Here is a 21,638-nt window from a genome sequence, read left to right as displayed (position 1 = left end):
GGGGAGGGGGCGGGTATCCGGCTGATAACCTGGAATGTAAGGGGACTGAATGGGCCGGTTAAGCGGGCCCGTGTGTTTGCGTACCTGAAGGGGCTCAGGGCGGATGTGGTTATGCTCCAGGAGACACACCTGAACACCTGAAGGTGGCAGACCAGGTAAGACTGAGGAAAGGGTGGGTAGGTCAGGTGTTTCACTCGGGGCTAGATGCCAAAAATCGAGGGGTGGCGGTCTTGGTGGGAAAGAAGGTGTCATTCGTGGCGTCGAGCATTTTGGCAGATAATGGCGGTAGGTACATAATGGTAAGTCGTAAGTTGCAGGGAGAGAGGGTGGTACTGGTCAATGTGTATGCTCCGAACTGGGACGATGCGGGTTTTATGCGGCGTATGTTGGGTCGGATCCCAGACTTGGAAGTGGGGGGCCTGATCATGGGGGCGAGACTTTAACACGGTGTTGGATCCGGCACAGGATCGCTCCAGGTCTAGGACGGGTAGGAAGCCAGCGGCGGCTAGAGTGCTGAGGGGATTAATGGACCAAATGGGAGGGGTGGACCCTTGGAGATTTGCAAGGCGGGGGGCTAGGGAATTTTCATTCTTCTCACATGTCCATAAGGCTTATTCTCGAATCGACTTTTTCATTTTGAGTAGGGCGCTGGTAGCGAGAGTAGAGGATACCGAGTATTCGGCAATAGCCATTTCGGACCACGCCCCGCATTGGGTGGACTTGGAGATGGGGGAGGAGAGGGACCAGCGCCCGCTGTGGCGCTTGGAGGTGGGGCTGTTGGCGGATGAGGAGGTGAGCGAGCGGGTCCGAGGAAGTATAGAGAGGTACTTGGAGACCAACGACAACGGGGAGGTCCGAGTGGGGATGGTCTGGGAGGCACTGAAGGCGGTGGTGAGGGGAGTGCTGATCTCCATTAGGGCCCACAAGGAGCGGAGGGAGTGGGGAGTGGGGGGTGGGGGGAGAAGAGGGAGAGGCTGGTGGGGGAGATGGTGAGGGTAGACAGGAGGTATGCGGAAGAGCCTGAGGAAGGATTGTTGAGGAAGAGGCGCAGCCTCCAGGCCGAATTCGACCTGGTAACCACCAGGAAGGCGGAGGTGCAGTGGAGGAAGGCGGTCTACGAGTATGGGGAAAAGGCAAGTTGGATGCTGGCTCATCAGCTTCGGAAGCGGGACGCAGCTAGGGAGATCGGGGGAGTTAAGGACAGGGGAGGGAGCATGGTGCGGAGTGGGGTCTTCAGGGACTTCTATGAGGAATTGTACCGATCCGAGCACCCACGGGAGGAAGGAGGGCTGGGCCGTTTCCTGGACCAATTGAGGTTTCCAAAGGTGGAACAGGAACTGGTGGCGGGACTGGGGGCCTCGATTGGGCTGGAGGAGCTGATCAAAGGGATAGGAAGCATGCAAGCGGGGAAGGCACCGGGCCGGACGGTTTCCCGGTCGAGTTCTGAAAAAAATATATGGACCTGTTGGGCCCGCCGTTAGTTAGGACCTTTAGTGAGGCAAGGGAGGGGGGGGGGCTTTACCCCTGACGATGTCCCAGGCACCTGATCTCCTTGATCCTGAAGCGGGACAAGGATCCCCTGCAATGTGGGTCTTACAGACCGATTTCCTTGCTAAATGTAGATGCCAAGGTGCTGGCGAAGGTCTTAGCCACGATATTGAGGATTGTGTGCCGCAGATCATCCATGAAGACCAGACGGGGTTTGTGAAGGGGAGACAGTTGAACACGAATGTGCGGAGGCTTTTGAACGTTATCATGATGCCGGCGAGGCAGGGGGAGGCGGAGATAGTGGTGGCGATGGACGCTGAGAAAGCCTTCGATAGGGTAGAGTGGGGGTACCTGTGGGAGGTGCTGAAGAGGTTCGGGTTTGGGGAGGGGTTTGTCAGGTGGGTTAGGCTGTTGTAGGAGGTCCCGATGGCGAGTGTGGCCACAAATAGGAGGTCAGAGTACTTTCGGTTGCACCGAGGGATGAGACAGGGGTGTCCCCTGTCACCCCTGCTCTTCGCACTGGCGATTGAACCCCTGGCTATGGCACTGAGAGAGTCGAGGAACTGGAGGGGGTTGGTGCGGGGTGGGCAGGAGCATAGGGTGTCGCTTTATGCGGACGACCTGCTGCTGTATGTGGCGGACCCCGTGGGAGGAATGCCAGAGGTAATGAGGATCCTTAGGGAATTCGGGGACTTTTCGGGGTACAAGCTCAATATGGGGAAGAGTGAGCTGTTCGTAGTTAGGGGACCAGGAGAAGGGGATTGGCGAGCTCCCACTAAAAAGGGCGGAGAGGAGCGTCAGATACTTGGGGGTCCAGGTGGCCAGGAGCTGGGGGGCCCTGCACAGGCTTAACTTTACAAGGCTGGTGGAGCAAATGGAGGAGGAGTTCAAGAGGTGGGACGCGTTGCCGCTGTCCTTGGCGGTTAGGGCGCAGTCAATCAAAATGACGGTGCTCCCAAGGTTTTTGTTCCTGTGTCTCCCAGTGTTTATCCCGAAGGCTTTTTTCAGGCAGGTTAACAGGAGTATAATAGGGTTTGTGTGGGCGCAAGGGCCTCAGAGAGTGAGAAGGGTGTTCCTGGAGCGGAGTAGAGATAGTGGGGGGGGGGGGGGGGGCTGACGCTGCCCAACCTCTGTGGGTACTACTGGGCCGCCAATGCGACGATGGTGCGCAAGTGGGTGATGGAGGGGGCTGCATGGAAGAGGCTAGAGACGGTGTCCTGTGTGGGTACGAGTCTGGGGGCGCTGGCAACAGCACCGCTGCCACTCCCTCCAAGGAGGTATACCACGGGCCCGGTGGTGGTGGCTGCCCTCAAAATTTGGGGACAGTGGAGGCGGCATAGGGGGGAAGTTGGGGCCTCGGCCTGGACCCCGTTACGGGGGAACCACCGGTTCGCCCCAGGAAGAAGGGTTTTCGGGGTGGCACAGGGCAGGGATACGAAAGTTGGGGGACCTGTTTGTGGACGTGAAGTTCGCGAGGTTGGGTGAGCTGGAGGAGAAGTAAGGGCTTCCCCCGGGGAACACCTTCAGGTACTTACAGGTAAGGGCATTTGCCAGACGGCAGGTGGTGGAACTCCCGCGGCTACTGCCACACGCAGTACAGGACAGGGTGCTCTCGGGGGGGGTGGGAGTGGGGAAGATCTCGGAAACGTACCAGGTGATGCAGGAGGAGGAGGAGGCCTCGGTGGTGGAGTTGAAAGGTAAGTGGGAGGAGTTGGGAGAGGAGATCGAAGAGGGGACGTGGGCAGATACCATAGGGAGGTTGAACTCTTCCTCTTCGTGCACGAGAATCAGCCTCATACAGTTCAAGGTGCTGCACAGGGCACACATGACCGGGACAAGGATGAGCAGGTTCTTTGGGGATGAGGACAGGTGTGTTAGGTGCTCAGGGAGCCCAGCAAATCACACCCATATGTTCTGGGCATGCCCAGCGCTGGAGGAATTTTGGAAGGGCGTAGCGAGGACGGTGTCGAGGGTGGCAGGATCCAGGCTCAAACCGGGCTGGGGGCTCGCAATATTTGGGGTGGCAGAGGAGCAGGGAGTGCAGGAGGCGAAAGAGGCCGCAATTCTGGCCTTTGCATCCCTGGTAGCCCAGCGAAGGGTTCTCCTTCAGTGGAAAGATGAGGCGCCCCCAGGCGTGGGATCCTGGATCAGCGATATGGCAGGGTTCATTAAATTGGAGAGGGTGAAATTCGCCTTGAGAGGATTGGTACAAGGGTTCTTTAGGCGGTGGTGACAAATCCCAAATTTCTTTACCCGTCAGACTGGCCTCAATAAAAGTCGAGATGGATTTGCAGGTACAGCATTAGTTATTTTATTTGACTTGCAAGCCTAACTCAGTTCACAGCGGTACAAAACACATCTTGCTTCGTACACCTCTGGAATCAAGTGAGTCTGTAGAACAAAGGGATCTCTACTACTCACACAACTGGCATCAAGTTTCACATACACGATTCCCATAGGTCATCCTATACCCCTCCTGACCTATCCATACACTCTAATTGGCTCACTTCCAATCCCTTCCTCTGGCCCCTATTACCCAGCATCCTTTTCTCCTCCTTTGGTGGACACACCTCTTCCTTTGCTTTGCCATGCGGTCTGAAATCCTTTGTCTGTGAACTCACCAGGATGAGACTGGCCTATCTCTACATTACATTAACTAATATCTCTAAAGTAACTATTTTATATCACATTCGTCAGTGGGAACCGTTCTTAGACTTTCTGGCAGAACGATAGACATTGGTCAATGGCAGCAGCAGCTCGGGGGGGGGGGGGGGGGTTTACTTTATTTTTGTTAATGTTATTTACACTGGTGTTAATGTTAATTTATTATTTTTGTATGGGGGGGGGTGGGAGGAGAGAGATGGGTTTGGGGGGGGGGGGGGGTTGCTTTTTTTAGATAGGGTTTTGTACTTAACCCTGTTGGGTTCTTTTTTCTTTCCTCACTGTCCACAACTCCACCGACTTCAGTGTCATCTGCAAATTTACTCACCCCTCCTTCTACGCCCTCCTCCAGGTCATTTATAAAAATGACAAACAGCTGTGGCCCCAAAACAGATCCTTGTACAGACTCCAGTCTGAACATTTCCCCATCAACCACCACCCTTTGTCTTCTTCCAGCTAGCCAATTTCTGATCCAAACTGCTAAATCACCCTGAATCCCATGCCTCCAAACTGCTCAATCACCCTGAATCCAATGCCTCCATATTTTCTGCAGTAGCCTACCTGGGGGAACCTTATCAAACGCTTTACTGAAATCCATATACACCACATCAACTGCTTTATCCTCATCCACCTGTTTGGTCACCTTCTCAAAGAACTCAATAAGGTTTGTGAGGCATGACCTACCCTTCACAAAACCGTGTTGACTATCTTTAATCAAATTATTCCTTTCCAGATGATTATACATCCCATCTCTTATAAACCTTTCCAAGACTTTGCCCACACCAGAAGTAAGGCTCTCTGGTCTATAGTTACCGGGGTTGTCTCTACTCCCCTTCTTGAACAAGGGGACAACATTTGCTATCCTCCAGTCTTCTGGCACTATTCCTGTAGACAAAGATGAATTAAAGATCAAAGCCAAAGGCTCAGCAATCTCCTCCCTAGCTTCCCAGAGAATCGTAGGATAAATCCCATCCGGCCCAGGGGACTTATCTATTTTCACACTTTCCAGAATTGCTAACATCTCCTCCTTATGAACCTCAAGCCCTTCTAGTCTAGTAGCCTGCACAGGTACATCTTCTAGCAGGGTCTCCTGCACAGGTACACCTTCAAGTTACGGTGACCACAATGCACGTATGCAAATGTACCCCGCAACAGCCAATCGGCAGCTCTGCTCTACTGCCCTCTGCTGGATGCTTGCCTTCATTTGAACAGCTAGGGTCTCTTGCACAGGTACCAACAGTACTTTTCTAAAATAAATTTAGAGTACCAAACTCATTTTTTCCAATTGAGGGGCAATTTGGCGTCGCCAATCCACCTACCCTGCACATCTTTTGGGTTGTGGGGGCGAAACCCATGCAAACACGGGGAGAAGTACAAACTCCACACGGACAGTGACCCAGAGCGGGGACCGAACCTGGGACCTTGGCGCCGTGATGCAGAAGTGCTAACCACTGCACCACCGTGCTGCCCCGGTACCAACAGTATTAATAGGGCTAGTCCAGTTCAGTTTCTAATCAATGGTAACCCCAGGATGTTGATTGTGGGTGATTCAGCGATGGCAATACCATTGAATGTCAAGGGGCGTTTGTTGATGATTGCAATCACAACTCCTTGGACACCGAAGAAGTCTGTGTCCATATGCAGCAAGACCTGGACAACATTCAGCTTGGGCTACAAGTGGCAAATAACATTTGCACCATTCAAGTGCCAGGTAATGACCATCTCTAACGAGAAGCTAACCATCTGCCCGTATCATTCAATGGCACTACCATCATCGAATCCCCCACTATCAACATCTTGGGGATTAAGAAATTGAACTGGGACAGCCATATAAATACAGCTGCTCCAAGAGGTCAATGGCAGAGAATTCTGCAGCAAATAACTTACCTCCTGCCACCATTTACAAGGCAGAGGTGTCAAGGAATACTCTCCATTTGTCTGAATGAGTGTGGCTCCAACAAGTTTGACACCATCAACTGGTGATCAGAACTCCCTTAAACATAAATTCTCTCCACCACTGAAGCACAGCAGCAGTAGTATGTACCATATACAAGATGCACTGTAGCAACTTGCCAAGCATCCTTCAACAGCATTCTCCAATCCAGTGTTCTCTACCACCTCGAAGGTCAAGGGCAGTAGTTGAAAAGGAACACTCAATTCCAAGCTCCCTTCCAAGTCACACATTATCTAGACTCAGGAGAGGTATAAATCACTGATCCTTCATTGTTGTTGGATCAAAACCTGTAACATCCTTCCTAACATCACTGTCGGGGCTTCTGAACCAGATGGACTAGTGGTTCAAAAAGACAGCTCACTATCACCTTCTCAGGGTCAATTAGGGATGGGAACAAATGCTGGGCTCATTAGTGATACCCACAAACTACGAAATAATTTTTATACAAAGTATATTTGAATTAAAATGATCAAATAATTTGGCTTACACTCGCTATTTGATTTAAAGCACAACATATCAATTCCCTTAGTAAGCTGAAAATGTGCTTCAGGCTGAAGTGGCATGGGCCTGCTTCAGCAACAGCGCACAATTCGAACATTATTTGAAGTTTAAGGTTAAAGGAAACTTTTGAACTATTTGAATCTTCTTTTACTTATACATCTACAAAAACAATATCTGAGTTTTGATCTCAACTAGAGGCTTGCCTATATGGATAAATATTAGTCACACTCTATTTGCATTGGTTTTTGAATAAATTGTAATGGAGGACTTCTATGATAGCAATGACCTACCTAGAATTGATGACATAAATCCAGAGAGTCAAGAGTTAATGACAAGTTCAAGAATCCACAATTATTTGAAAATATACTATTTTAAGCATTTCTAGCTCCAATTACCAAAATAAGATGCCAACCTCTGGCAAAACTCCAATAATTTTAACCAGAGCAGAAAAATAGCTTTTGTACAACTACCCGAAGAATAATGTAATTCTTTACAAGACACCACAGCAAGACAAACATTTGAAAATAAGTGTATTTTCATTATTTCTCAATTTTCCTGTTGTCACATATCCAGACTATAATTCATTTAAGCATTACCAAATACCCAAAATTAATTTCAAATCATGTAACCGGTCATTAAAATTGAATTTGTAATTACAAGTTCACTACTGATAGTTATGTAAAGCATAGCTCAATTAAATTAATTTAGTAGAATGATTTTGCAAGTGTCCTCGAAGGCTCTACTTATTTAAAAATATATAACTAATTTTATTGACACTCACTATTAGATATTATTTTTGGTGCAGAAATCAAGTCATCGTTTCCATCCAAATGTTTTTGAAAATCTTCCAATGTCATCCAATCAAGCTGTAGGTCCACACCCAACTTTAGCATTTCTTGTTTTCCATCTAAATATTGAAAATATTAAAATAAAAAGAAGTTAACAGCTACAATGTAACAAAAATGGATCCAGGAATTACTGTACAAAGATATCAGAAGGTTCACTACCAATACAGAGAAGTTGTTACTAAAGCTAACAGGGTATTAGGTTGTATTAATAGGAGTCCAGCAAAATCGAGGGCAATGTTCTATCATTACACAGGTCCTCGCATAGCCCATACCTTAAGTATTGAGCCCAGATTTGTTCCTTTCACATAATGTGCAATCCTTGGAAAAAATGTTCAAAGATAATGAACTAGGAGAATGCTTCCTGGTTTAAAGAACCTTAATTACTCATATAGGCTTAAGAGAAGGACCTATTTGCTCATGAGCAGTGTGGACTTGGAGGTGGCCTAATAGTGGTTGATAGAATGGAAAATTAGCTGAATTGCATGCATGTTGATACATTACTCCAGTTTAACAGAATAGGGAGATCCAGGAAATGTGTGTTGAGCTAACAAACCTGGACAGGTTTTGAATTTGAGTTTTGTTCCCCCATACTGTCCAGGTTTTCCATCTTTCCCAGAAGATTAAATGTCCATTGGGGCTGGTCATGAAAATCAACCATCTACAGCGAATACGATGTAGTATATTCACTACAGTGGCATTGTGGCAATATCACTGGACATGGTTTCAAATTCCACTATGTGAGCTGGTGGAATTTAAATTCAAGAAATAAATCTGGAATTAAAAGCTAGTCTTGGTAATAGTAACTATGGTAGTGTTTGACCGAGTGTGGCATCAAGGAGCCCAGCAAAACTGTTGTCAATGGGAATCAGGGGAAAATACTCCACTTGCTCGAGACAAATCTATCACAAAGAAACATAGTCGTGGTTATTGGAGGTCAGTCACTCCAGTCCCAGCACATCACAGCATGAATTCCTCAGAGTTGGGCCTGAGGCCCAACCATTTTCAGGTGCTTCATCAATGACCTTCCGACCATCATAAGGTCTGACGTGGGGGATATGTGTTGATGGTGGCACAATGTTCTGCATCATGTGATTCCTCAGATACTGAAGCAGTCCATGCCCATGTGCAGCAAGACTTGGACAACATTCTGGCTTGAGCTGGCAAGTGGCAAGTAATATTCACGCCTCAAGTGCCAGCCAATGACCATCTGATTCTGACCTTGGGTGACCATCTGTGTGGAGTTTGTACGTTCTCCGCATGTCTATGTGGGTTTCCTCTGGGTGCTCCAGTTTCTTCCCACTGTCCAAAGGTGTGCAGGTTAGGCGGATTGGTCATGCTAAATTGCCTCTGTATCCAAAGGTTGGCTGGGGTTACAGGGATGGATCGGGGAGCAGGCGGAGGTAGGGTGCTCTTTCAGAGAGTTGGTGCATGGCCACCTTCTGCACTGTATGGATTCTATGACCTCTAACAAGAGAGAATCTAATCATTTCCCCTTAACATTCAATGGCATTAGCATTGCAAATCCCCACTAACAACATCTTGGAGTTACCATTGACCAGAAACTGAAGTGGATGAACTATATAAATGTAGTGGCTACAAGAGCAAGTCAGAGACCAAGAATCCTGTGGTGAGTACCTTACTTTCTAACTCCTTAAAGCCTGTCCATTATCTACCAAGAACAAATCAGGAGTGTGATGGAATACACTTATAGCTCCAACAACAATCAAGAAACTGGACACCATCCAGAACAAAGCACCCCATTCAGCACCATCACCATTCACTTCCATCCAACACTAATGCACCATGACAGCTATGAGTACCTTCTACAAGATGCACTGTAGCAGCTCACCAAACTTCTTTCGACAGCATCATACAAACCCCAACCTCTACCACTTAGGACAAGGACAAGCAATTCATGGGAACGCCACCACCCGCAATTCCCCTCCAGCCACACACATTCCTGACTTGGAACAACTATAACCAATCCTTCATGGTCGCTGGGTCAAAATTCTGGAACAATCCTCCTAATAGCAATGTGAGTATACCTGCACAGCATGGACTGTAGCAGTTCAAGACAGCATCTCACCACCATCTTCTCAGGGGCAATTAAGTATGGACAATAAATGTCTAGTGACAATACCACTTACACCACCACCTCTCCAAAGATCCGTGGTAATGCTCTGGGGACCTGGTTTTGAGTCCCATCATGGAAATATAAAGTTGCAATTAAAAATCTAATGATGGCAATTAAACCATTGTCTATTGTTGTAAAAACCCATCTGGTTTATTAATGCCCTTGAGGGAAGGAAATCTGCAACCCTTACCTGGTCTGGCCAACATGTGACTCCAGCCCAGAGCAATGTGGTTGACTCTTAATGCCGTCTGAAATGGCCCAACACGCCACTCAATTCAAGGGAAACTAGGGATGGGCAGTAAATACTGGCCCAGCCAGCGACACCCACATCCCATGAATTAATAGAAAAATAAAGGATGAGAAGCTGATAAATCAGTCATTTCATAAAAAGCTTTTCTCAGTGTAACAAATATAAAATTTACTCTAGTTATACATACCTGGATTCTCCTCAGTCTGAGATATAGTATCGAGGACCTCTGGAGTATCTTCAATTGTACTCTGCACTCTGGAATCATTCTCCTCTTTTGTACTTTTATCTTTTTGTGCCTGCTTCTTCCCTTTAGTTTTGTTCTCCTCAAATTTAGAATCAAGGGGAACTGTGTCTTCTTTATTCGCCCTGTCCTCATCATTTGCATCTGAGAAGGGAATCAGGAATTTGTCGAAAAGACCCTTGATCTCTCGATCGTCTTTAAAGCAAATGGGGAAAACAGAATGAGTATGCAATACTAATTATGTGAGGCGGGGGCAGGGGTCTCCAGATCATTTTTCAAAACTACCACAATAAAAGTTCATAATGGTCATTTGAACCATTCATTTACAGCCTTGTTAGCACTCGAGGAAATCAACACAATTTTAAAAAATAATTTACAAATGAAATCAGCAATCAAGTGTTTGATGCAGAAAAATACTTTGAATTATTTTTATTTCCTTCATTCAATTAATTCTTTTTTTCCTGGTTACAATCCTTTGTCTGAAAGTAGAATTTATTTCATATTGGCAGTTTAGACATACCTTTCACGTTCCATAAAAATAGTTCATTAATATCTCAATTTAAGTATTTAATAATTCAATTCTGACTGATCAGCGTCTCTCGGGCAGTCCCTCAGCATCGAGGACGACTTGCTTCCACTCCACTGACGTGGGTTCTGCAGTGTCTGAACAGTCCGATCCTGGATCCACAGACTCTGCCATAGATTTGGGAATTAATGCCGGACGAGGTGGGTGGGACGCTCTAGATTGTGCACTTTCCTTCCGCTTTTTAAGCTTGGCCTCCTAATGCTCCACCTTATGACGCTCAAGAAGATTGGCGCCTTTGCGGATGCTTTTTTTCCGGCTTGTACATTCGAAGGAATACGATTCGCACCTGTCAGTAGGGATGTTACATTTATTTAAGAAGGTTTTCAGAGCATCCTTAGTTTCCTCTGCCCTCCTCGTGATTGCTTGCCATTGCAGAGCTCGGAGTAGAGTACTTGTTTTGGGAGTCATGTGTTGTGCATGTAGGCAATGATACTGTGGATATTGGCCTGGGAGAGGACACTCACGTTGGTACACGTGTCCTGCCAGTAGATTTGCAGGATTTTGCAAAAGCTGCATTGGTGATATCTCTCGAAAGATTTGTGGTGTCTGCTGTACATTGTCCATGCTTCTGATGCATACAGCAGGACGGGGACCACGGCCATGCGCTTGGTGCTGAGTTTGAGGTCTTGAGTCTTTGAATACTCTGCATCTTATGCGTCCGAAGCCTGCACTTGTGCATTGAAGTCGCTGTTGGATTTTGTCGTCAATGTCTGCTTGTACCGGGAGTAGGCTCCCGAGGCTTGGGAAATGATCCACTTTGTCGAGGGCTCACCGTGGATTTTGGAGGGCAGTTTCGTGTGGCACGAGCGGGCTGGTCTGAAGCCCATTGTTTCATATGCCTTGGTGAATGTGATGACTATTTGTAGCTCGGTCTCCGCACACACAGGCGTCGCCTGCGTACTGCAGCTGAATTGCAAACGGTTGGGGTGGTCTTGGTTCTGGCCTAGAGGTGGAGTTCTACAATTTCCCGCTTGACCAATAGTTAGCTCCACTCCAGCAGGGAGCTTCAGGGTGAAGGGGTGGTGTGTTGCCGCAAAGAAGATGAGAAGGGTGTTGGTGCGATGACGCAGCCCTATTTGACTCCAGTTTGCACACGTATTGGGTCTGTGGTGGTTCCGTTGGCGAGGATCATGGCTGGCATGTCATGGTGAAGCAGGCGGAGAATGATGCTCCATAATCCCTCACGGTTGACTGTCAAAGGCCTGTGCAAGGTTGAAGAAGGCCAAGTACAGAGGTTGATTCTGCTCCCTGCTCTTTTCCTGGATTTGTCGCGCACTGAAGATCATGTCCATTGAACCTATTGATGGGTGGAAGCTGCACTGATACTCAGGGAGGAGCTCTTCAGCCACTGGGAGGAGGCCGTTGAGTAGTGGAGGGTAGGGAAATCCCTCGGTAATTTCCGCTGTCTCCTTTCTTGAAGATGGTCACAATTAAGTCATCTCAAGAGATCATCCGGCATGCTCTCTTCCTTCCAGACAAGGGTGATGAGGTTGTGGATTCATGTCAAGAGTGCATCTCTGCCGCATTTTAGTACTTCTGCGGAGATTCCATCTACACCAGAGGAATGGTCTTCAGTCGAATGGCCTTTGCGACCTCGCGGCGAGCTGGGGTTGCGCTGAGATGGTGGTGGGTAGCGTCTTGCGGGATGATGTTGAGGACACATATCTAAGGCTGTGTCTTGGTTGAGAAGGTCCTCGAAGCGCTCTCCCCAGCGGGCGTTCATTGCTTTTGATGAGCACCTCCACATTTTTGACTCTGTGGTGTGGGCCCCTGGGTACTCTGACCGCAAATGGTTTTGATTGTGCTGAAGAAGCCGCATAGTGGTTGTCAGCAAGTTGCTGAGTCTCCTGCACTCTTTTCACCCACCATCTGTTCTTTAGGTTATGGGTTTGAGTAATACTGACAGCTCAGTAGTGCAGGACAAAGTCAGAAAAGCCGAACCTCAGTTAGTTGAATGTTGCTCAGCATATACTGGCAAAGACTATCATCGGTGTCAGCCAACACTTGTCGGGCAGAATGAAGCAATCACACATCAAGGGCATCAAAGAGAAAGTACATTATGAAAAGCTTGTAACAGACCAATTTGATCATCAAGTAAAGATCATTAACTACTTCAGGCAGTTATGGACTCAGTTAATATTGAGTCACCACAAGAACATACAAATTAGGATTAGGTCACTTGGCCCTTCAAACTTGCTCTGTCATTCAATAAGTTATGGCTGATCTGATTGCAACTTCAACCCCACATTCCTGCCTACTGTTAGGGTACGGGACCAGACCCCCCAATGTATTTTAGGAAAGTGGACTTTGCTATTTGTAAATTGTGAGGAAAGGATACTTCACCCCCAGGAATAATTCCACTGACAAACACGGATATTTTATGTTAAAACAAATGGTATTCTTAACAGGGCCAACTACATTATCACAGAAAACAGCTTACAATTAACAGTTTAACAATTCTGAAGAATAAAAGGAAACACTAACTTCTAAACCTTCTCTATCTCCAACTAAACAAAGCACATTACAGGTTAAATGCCACTTGTAAATAAAGTTAGCTAACAGAGGGATACTTGCTGTCGTGCGTAAAGAGTTGCTTTCAGCAAAGGAGAGAGACCTGTTCAGACACACACTGCAAGTCCTTCTGTCTTCGGCAGACTAAAAGCTAATCTTCTTGCCACAGACCTGGCTCCTCCATGAATTACATCCTACATATCCCACTAACTGTCTTATGACCATCATACTAAGGCTAATTGCAACCGTTCAATGATCTAAACCCCAGGGAACCTTCTTTCTTTAAACAAAGGTCCATTAGCCCTATATAGGTAAACAATTAAATGGTTATAACAATGATTACCCCACTTTTACAACATCTTAATTGCATCTATTGCAGAAATACCACCTGCCTGTAAGAAGAATCGTGACCCTCAGAAAAAAGATTTTTCTTCCTCTTATGTTAAATGAGCGACCCTTTTTAAAAAAAAAAAGCTGACCCCTAGTTCTAGATTCTCTTTCAAGAGGAAACATCCTCTTCACATCCAACCCGTCAAGATCCCTCAGGATCTTATGTTTCAATCACGTGTTCACTTAGTGTAGAAGGGTAAGAAGTGATAAGTCTAACCTATCCAACCTTTCCTCATAAGGATACCCATCCATTCCTGTATCAGTCTAGTAAACCTCTGAACTGATTCTATGCATTTACATATTTCCTTAAATGAGACCAATACTGTACACAGTACTCTGGTCTCACCAATGCCCTGCACAACCAAAGCATACCTTCCCTACTTTTACAATCAATTCCCCTCACAATAAATGATAAAATTCTATTAGCATTCCTCATTTATTACTGTATTTACATGCTAGCCTTTTGTGATTCATGCACTAGGAACCAAGATTCCTCAACCTGTTAAACTCTGCAATTTCTCACCATTTAAATACTTCTTTATTCTGCCTGCGAAAATGGACAATTTCACATTTGATGTCATTTGCCAGACCTTTGCCCCCTCACTTAAGCTATCATGTCTCTTTGCAGCCCCCTTATGTCCTCGGCACAACTTAGTTTCTCACCTACCTTTGTGTCATCAGCAAATTTAGCAAACATACTTTTGATCCCTTTGTCATGTAACTTGTAAAAAGCCGAGGCCCTAGCATGGACCCCTGTGGCACACCACGAGTTACATCCTGCCTACCAGACAAATATCCATTTGCCAAATGTTTTCTGTTAGCTAGCCAATCTTTTTATCCATGCCAATATGTTACCCCCTAAACTATTAGCTTACATTTTTCCCCCAATAATCTGATATGGCAGTTTATCAAATACCTTCTGGAAATCTAATGTACAGTTCATCGGCTAGCTCCCTTTTATCTGCAGCACATGACTCCTTCAAAGCTTCAATGAATTGGTTAAGCATAGAATCCCTACAGTGTAGGAGGCCATTTGGCCCATCGAGTCCATACCGAACCTCCAAAAGAGCATCCCACCTACGTCCCACCCTACCCCCCGTAATCCTGCCTAATGTCTGGACACGAAGGGGCAATTTAGTGTGGCCAATCCACCTAACCTGCACATCTTTGGACTGTGGGAGGAAACCAGAGCACCTGGAGGAAACCCACACAGGCATAGGGAGAAACTGCAAACTCCACACAGACAGTCACCCAAGGCCGGTGACACGAGTTCCCTTTCACAAAACCCATGCTGACTCTGCCTGATTACCTTGAATTTATCCAAGTGCTCTTCTGTAACATCTTTAATAATAGCCAATATTTTCCCTACAACAGAAAGGGGCTGGTTTAGCACAGGGCTAAATAGCTGGCTTTTAAAGCAGACCACAGCACGGTTCAATTCCCGTACCAGCCTTCCCGAACAGGAGCCGGAATGTGGCGACTAGGTACTTTTCACAGTAACTTCATTTGAAGCCTACTTGTGACAAGAAGCGATTTTCATTTCATTTTCAGATGTCAAGCTAACTGGTGTGTAGTTTCCTACTTCCTGTCTCCCACCCTTTTTCAATAAAAATAGTTACAATTACTATTTTCAAATCTTATGAAACTTCCCTGAATTTTGGAAAATTATAACCAACATATCAACTATCTCACTAGCCACTTCTTTCAAGACCCGAGGATGAAGTCCATCAGGACCCATGGATTCATCAGCCCACAGCTCCAACAATTTGATCAGTATTATTTCCCGGGTGACTGCAATTTTTCTGAGTTTCTCCCTCCCTTCCAGTTCCTGATATACTGCTATTTCTGAGATGTTAATTATATTGATAATGGCGAATAGGAGGAATATTTTCCCTTGAGTGTCGTTAGTCTTTGGAATATCCTTTTGCAGAGAGCACTGGAGGTTGGGTCAAAATATATATTCACTGTTGAGTTACAGGTTTTGATTTACAAGAGTAAAGAGTTAAAGTGTCAGGCATGTAAGTGTCATTAACGGTCACAGTCAGTTCAGCCATGGTCTTATTTATACATACAGTAGGGTCAGTTGGCTTACTTCTACGCATATTTCACTCCCCATTAGAGATATTATCTAACTGCCAAAAGCAGATATAACATTGTCTGACCCTAAAAATAACCAAGAAAAACAATACCAAATCAGTTTTCCAACAAGCCATAACACAAGTTTCAAAATACTTGCTGTACAACACAAGGTAGTCACCTTCACTGCAATGGAACAAAATGTAGCAACTAAGTAATTATGTCTGCCAATTAAGGGCCACAGAAGAAGTGGCACCAAGCATAATTAATGATAAAATAGGACCTCATTGTAACATATCCATGGGTCACAGTGAAAATGATACCATGGTAGTCATGACAATCATGTAGTAGTAGGTCATGTTTCACAATTTTACTGGTTCTTTAATACTGTCTCAGCCTTCACCTGCCTTCTCACCTTAACTTCACCATGCTTAGATGACCCAGGTTCTCCTGGAAACTTGCACTAAAGCAATAGGGCACTAAGGGCAGCACGGTAGCATTGTGGATAGCACAATTGCTTCACAGCTCCAGGGTCCCAGGTTCGATTCCAGCTTGGGTCACTGTCCGTGCGGAGTCTGCACATCCTCCCCGTGTGTGCGTGGGTTTACTCCGGGTGCTCCGGTTTCCTCCCACAGTCCAAAGATGTGCAGGTTAGGTGGATTGGCCATGATAAATTGGCCTTAGTGTCCAAAATTGCCCTTAGTGTTGGGTGGGGTTACTGGGTTATGGGGATAGGGTGGAGGTGTTGACCTTGGGTAGGGTGCTCCTTCCAAGAGCCGGTGCAGACTAGATGGGCCGAATGGCCTCCTTCTGCACTGTAAATTCTATGAAAATAGCATTAATATACAGATTTTCAGTGCCAGAAATGAGGAAATTTGCATACAAGTGATGTATGCCAGCTTTTACACTCTGCCCCAACTCAAGTCAGCCATTAACCTAGATGCACCTTTCCACACAAAAATGCAAGCTCATGTGAATTTCTTTCATATGTTTTGCTTTCTCTGGTGATTGTAGTTACCCGTAGAAATCCACATGCAGTTGAGTTAAGACATCATGATACCAATGTTATGACGACTGTTCGTAGTACATATAAATGATTTGGAAGAAAACGTAACTGGTCTGATTAGTAAGTTTGCAAACGACACAAAGGTTGGTGGAATTGCGGATAGTGATGAGGACAGTCAGAGGATACAGCAGGATTTAGATTGTTTGGAGACTTGGGCGGAGAGATGGCAGATGGAGTTTAATCCGGACAAATGTGAGGTGCATTTTGGAAGGTCTAATGCAGATAGGGAATATACAGTGAAGCAGAACCCTCAAGTCTATTGACAATTTAAGGAGGTCTAGGTGTACAGGTTCACAGGTCACTGAAAGGGGCAACACAGGTGGAGAAGGTAGTCAAGAAGGCATACGGCATGGTTGCCTTCATTGGCCGGGGCATTGATTATAAAAATTGGCAAGTCATGTTGCAGCTTTTTAGAACCTTAGTTAGGTCACACTGGAGTACAGTGTTCAATTCTGGTCGCCACACTACCAGAAGGATGTGGAGGCTTGGGTGCAGAAGAGATTTACTAGGATATTGCCTGGTCTACAAAATTATGAGGGGCATAGACAGAGTGAATAGTCAGAGACTTTTTCCCATGGTAGAGGAGTCAATTACTGGGGGGCATAGGTTTAAGGTGCGAGGAGCAAGGTTTAGAGTGGATGTACGAGGCAAGTATTTTTTATACAGAGGGTATTGGGTGCCTGGAATTCGCTGCTGGCGGAGGTGGTTGAAGCAGGGACGATAGTCATTTTCTCCAGATGCTGCCCAACATGCTGAGCATTTCCAACATTTTCTGCTTTTATTTCAGAGTTCCAGTATTTTTCTTGTGTCACTAGGTAGGCCTGGTATTCAATATTTCGAAGCAGGTGCCCAGATAAAACATTGGCAGTGGACAGGAGTGTGCAAGCCATCGTCCGAACCATCAGAGCACTTGTTTTAGGGTAACTGAGAAATAAAAGTGGTAACCTCATAGTTTTAAAAACCTTTCATGAAAAATAGAAATGTCAGGGTTTTTTACACTTCATTGTTAATTTGATTCCCGTTGAAGATAGAATGGCTGAGCATGGGAAGGTCCACAGAAATTTGGCCCACTTGGCTATTTTTAAAAATATTCTTGCGAGTCCTTCAGCATGCACCTATCGTGACCAGTAAGGGTGGCCAGACTGAGGCTACTTTTGTTCGCTTTGAATAGAAATAATTTGGGTACAGGCCTAGAGGTGCTGGTGTCCAAACTGGCAGATGATATAAAATTACAACGCCAACCAGTTCTTTATAAACACCAAGAAATCTGCAAATTGATAAGTAACATGGATGAAATGGCTGAACAGCTACCAATGGAATCCAATGTCAGGTTGGGTGATGTATTTTGGGTTATGAAGCAAGCTTGATGTTCTGTAAAGACAGGGATTTGGGGTTGCGGGTTCTCAAATAACACCCGAGGTTGATAGGCTAACAGAATTCTAGGATTTATCTCGAGGTACAGAATACAAAAATCAAGAGATAATGATGAGCCGATCCCCCCCTACTTTTCTTATATCAGTTTTAACCAATGGGGGAAAAAAGCAGCAATTATTTTTACCATATTTTCACGTAACCTTCCGCTAAATTTTACATCCATTACTACAAGCATTTGGAAAGTAAAATGTTCATGGATGGACGAATCTGTACATCAAAAATCTTTTAACAAATGATATGCTAGTTTGAATGTTTCGTATGTTTCAGAACTGATATCTGATACCGGAAAATAAGACAGCATAGCAAAATAACGCTCTGGTGTATACCAATCTGGTGACCATTGGCAAAAGGCACATCCTTTACAATTACTTACTGCGGTCTACACTTTGCTCCCTTCGCTCTTTGCCCATATCCAACTTCTCAGACATTTCTCTGGGTGCTTCACCTTTCTTTCCCAACTTCTCTCGAGAAACAGACTGGGAAAATAAAAGTATATGTCTATAAAGGCTGAAAATACATAATGTATGAAACAATTCTAGGTTTGTTTTGGCTTTAAGTGAGAGATTGGTTATTTATTTCTAGACTTCAGAAAACTGGAAATTTGCCAGCTTATTCATGAAAAAGGCATTAAGATTCTGAAACATGATTCAAGAGGGCATCTTGTTTGAGAACTTATTCTAGAGTCAGCTGCTCATAATTTCCAAAGTTAGAGGGCAGTTCATAGAATCTATAGTGCAGAAAGTGGCCATTCGGCCCATCGAGTCTGCACCAGCCCTTGGAAAGAGTACCCTATCTAAACCCATACCCCCACCGTATCCCCGTAACCCCACCTATATTTTTTGGGATACTAAGGGCAATTTAGCATGGCCAATCCACCTAACCTGCACATCTTTGGACAGTGGGAGGAAACCGGAGCATCCAGAGGAAACCCATGCCGACATGGGGAGAAAGTGCAAACTCCACACAAACAGTCACCCGAGTGCGGAATTGAACCTGGGACCCTGGAGCTGTGAGGCAGCAGTGTTAACCACGGTGCCACCGTACCGCCCAGTTCATGCAGAAATGTAACCAACAGGGTAATTTTACCACATCAAACAGATTTACAAACTGAACACTTTTACTTCAAAACAAATTTGATATACTCTGTTCCACTATTTGTAAAATCTTCATTGTACAATATAATTCCACCTTCTGGTGGTTTCGTCTTGCTATATTGCACTAAAGATAAATTCAGACTGAAGTCATGAGATGGCAGCCATGAATACAAATGGGTTAGAAAAGATTTGCTTTGAATAACTCCCACCTACAGTCTTATCTACAGAAGGATATCAATTCAAAGCCAGATGCTTCTCCAACAGAAGGAAAGGACAATTATATGATATGTTCTATAAAGCTCTTGGGGCTAAAAGGACCAAGGGAAATGGGGTGGGGGGGGCAGGATCAGGGTATTGAACTTGATGATCAGCCATATCACACTGAATATGGGCAGCACTGTAGCATGGTGGTTAGCACAATTGCTTCACAGTTCCAGGGTCCCAGGTTCGATTCCCGGCTTGGGTTACTGTCTGTGTGGAGTCTGCACGTTCTCCCAGTGTGTGCGTGGGTTTCCTCCCGGTGCTCCGGTTTCCTCCCACAGTCCAAAGATGTGCAGGTTAGGTGGATTGGTCATACTAAATTGCCCTTAGTGTCCAAAATTGCCCTTAGTGTTGGCTGGTGTTACTGGGTTATGGGGATAGGGTGGAGGTGTGGGCTTGGGTAGGGGCTCTTTCAAAGAGCCGGTGCAGACTAGATGGGCCAAATGGCCTCCTTCTGCACTGTAAATTCTATGAATGGTGGAGCAGGCGCAAAGGGCCAAATGGCCTTCATTTGCTTCTATGTTCTAAGTCTCGATGTTTCTTTGTATCTATGAAATGGGGGCATTAAAGTGGGGTGGTTAGGAATTAGATAATAGTTAACCTGTTCTGTCTGTTGCATATTGCATTATAGTTGTTAGAAATAAAATTTAATTGTGTTTAAATTTACAAACATGGGGCGCGATTCTCCGACCCCCACCGGGTCAGAGAATCGCCGGGGGCTGGCGTGAATCCCGCCCCCGCCGTGTCCCGAATTCTCCGCCACCAGAGATTCGTCAGGGGCGGGAATCGCGCCGCGCTAGTCGGTGGAAATCGCGCCGGTCGGCGGGCCCACCCCCGGCGATTCTCCGGTCCGCGATGGGCCGAAGTCCCGCCGCTGTCAACCCACGTCAGCCGGCGTGGATTGAACCACCTTTCGAACGGCAGGACAAGGCGGCGCGGGGCGATCTGGCCCCAGGGGCGGGGTGCCCCCACGGTGACCTGGCCAGCAATCGGGGCCCACCAATCCACGGGCGGGCCTGTGCCGTGGGGGCACTCTTTTCCTTCCGCCTTCAAAGAACAACAAACAAAGAACAAAGAAATGTACAGCACAGGAACAGGCCCTTCGGCCCTCCAAGCCCGTGCCGACCATGCTGCCCGACTAAACTACAATCTTCTACACTTCCTGGGTCCGTATCCCTCTATTCCCATCCTATTCATGTATTTGTCAAGATGCCCCTTAAATGTCACTATCGTCCCTGCTTCCACCACCTCCTCCGGTAGCGAATTCCAGGCACCCACTACCCTCTGCGTAAAAAAACTTGCCTCGTACATCTACTCTAAACCTTGCCCCTCTCACCTTAAACCTATGCCCCCTAGTAATTGACCTCTCTACCCTGGGGAAAAGCTTCTGACTATCCAAAATCTGACTTCGCCATGGTCTTCACTATGGCGGAGGCGGAAGAGACCCCCTCCACTGCGCATGCGCGGGATGCAGTGAGCGGCCGCTGACGCTCCCGCCCATGCGTCGCACGGCAAAGTCATTTCCGCGCCAGCTGGCGGGGCGCCAAAGGCCTTTCCCGCCAGCCGACGGGGCGGAAATCACTCCGGCACGGGCCTAGCCCCTCGAGGTGAGGGCTCGGCCCCTCATGATGCGGAGAATTCCGCACCTTTGGGGCGGCGCGATGCCGGACTGATTCGCGCCGTTTTTTGCGCCTGTCGGCGGACATCGCGCCGATTGCAGAGAATCACACCCACGGTGATTGTAATTATTGGGCAGCCAAGGGCCAAAGACTTTGGGTGTTTTGCTAAGATTTATTTGTTAATTCAAGTGTGTTGCAACTCCGGATCAAGGGGGACTAGAATTGATCGCGGCCTATCCCAGGGTGTTGTCACAGTTTGAAGGTGGAAATAAGAGAAACTGAGAGAAGATATCAAAGACACTGATTCTTCAGTGGAGATGGAGGTAAAGGCAAAAGTAGGTGATATTTCAGAGCAGTGTTGAGCATAGATGAGAGGATGAAAACACACCTTAGGGTTGACGAGGTAGATGGAACAGCTAGTGCAAGTGCTGGTAGAAGCGGAGGAAGATTGGTTATTTCACCACAAAGTAGAAGGAAACATGAACATGTCCAAATCATAATGCTGGGCCGTCACGAGTTAATGG

At 46.4% G+C, this 21,638-nt stretch overlaps 1 protein-coding gene across 1 annotated transcript in view; it reads right to left on the bottom strand.

Moving 5' to 3' along the window:
• mphosph8 (M-phase phosphoprotein 8) overlaps positions 1–21,638 on the bottom strand; it is a 108,164-nt gene that overhangs the window by 43,344 nt on the left and 43,182 nt on the right. The window contains exons 4-6 of the mRNA XM_072476816.1: positions 18,514–18,616; positions 10,024–10,272; positions 7,386–7,511 (exon numbers count right to left, since the gene is read on the bottom strand). Of these exons, the coding sequence (XP_072332917.1) occupies positions 7,386–7,511; positions 10,024–10,272; positions 18,514–18,616 (478 nt within the window). The remainder of the gene's footprint in view (positions 1–7,385; positions 7,512–10,023; positions 10,273–18,513; positions 18,617–21,638) is intronic.

Source organism: Scyliorhinus torazame, chromosome 15 (assembly GCF_047496885.1).
Source record: "Scyliorhinus torazame isolate Kashiwa2021f chromosome 15, sScyTor2.1, whole genome shotgun sequence".
Lineage (NCBI taxonomy): Eukaryota > Metazoa > Chordata > Chondrichthyes > Carcharhiniformes > Scyliorhinidae > Scyliorhinus > Scyliorhinus torazame.
Note: the sequence above shows the minus strand (reverse complement) of the source record. Positions and strands in the feature narration are given on the sequence as shown.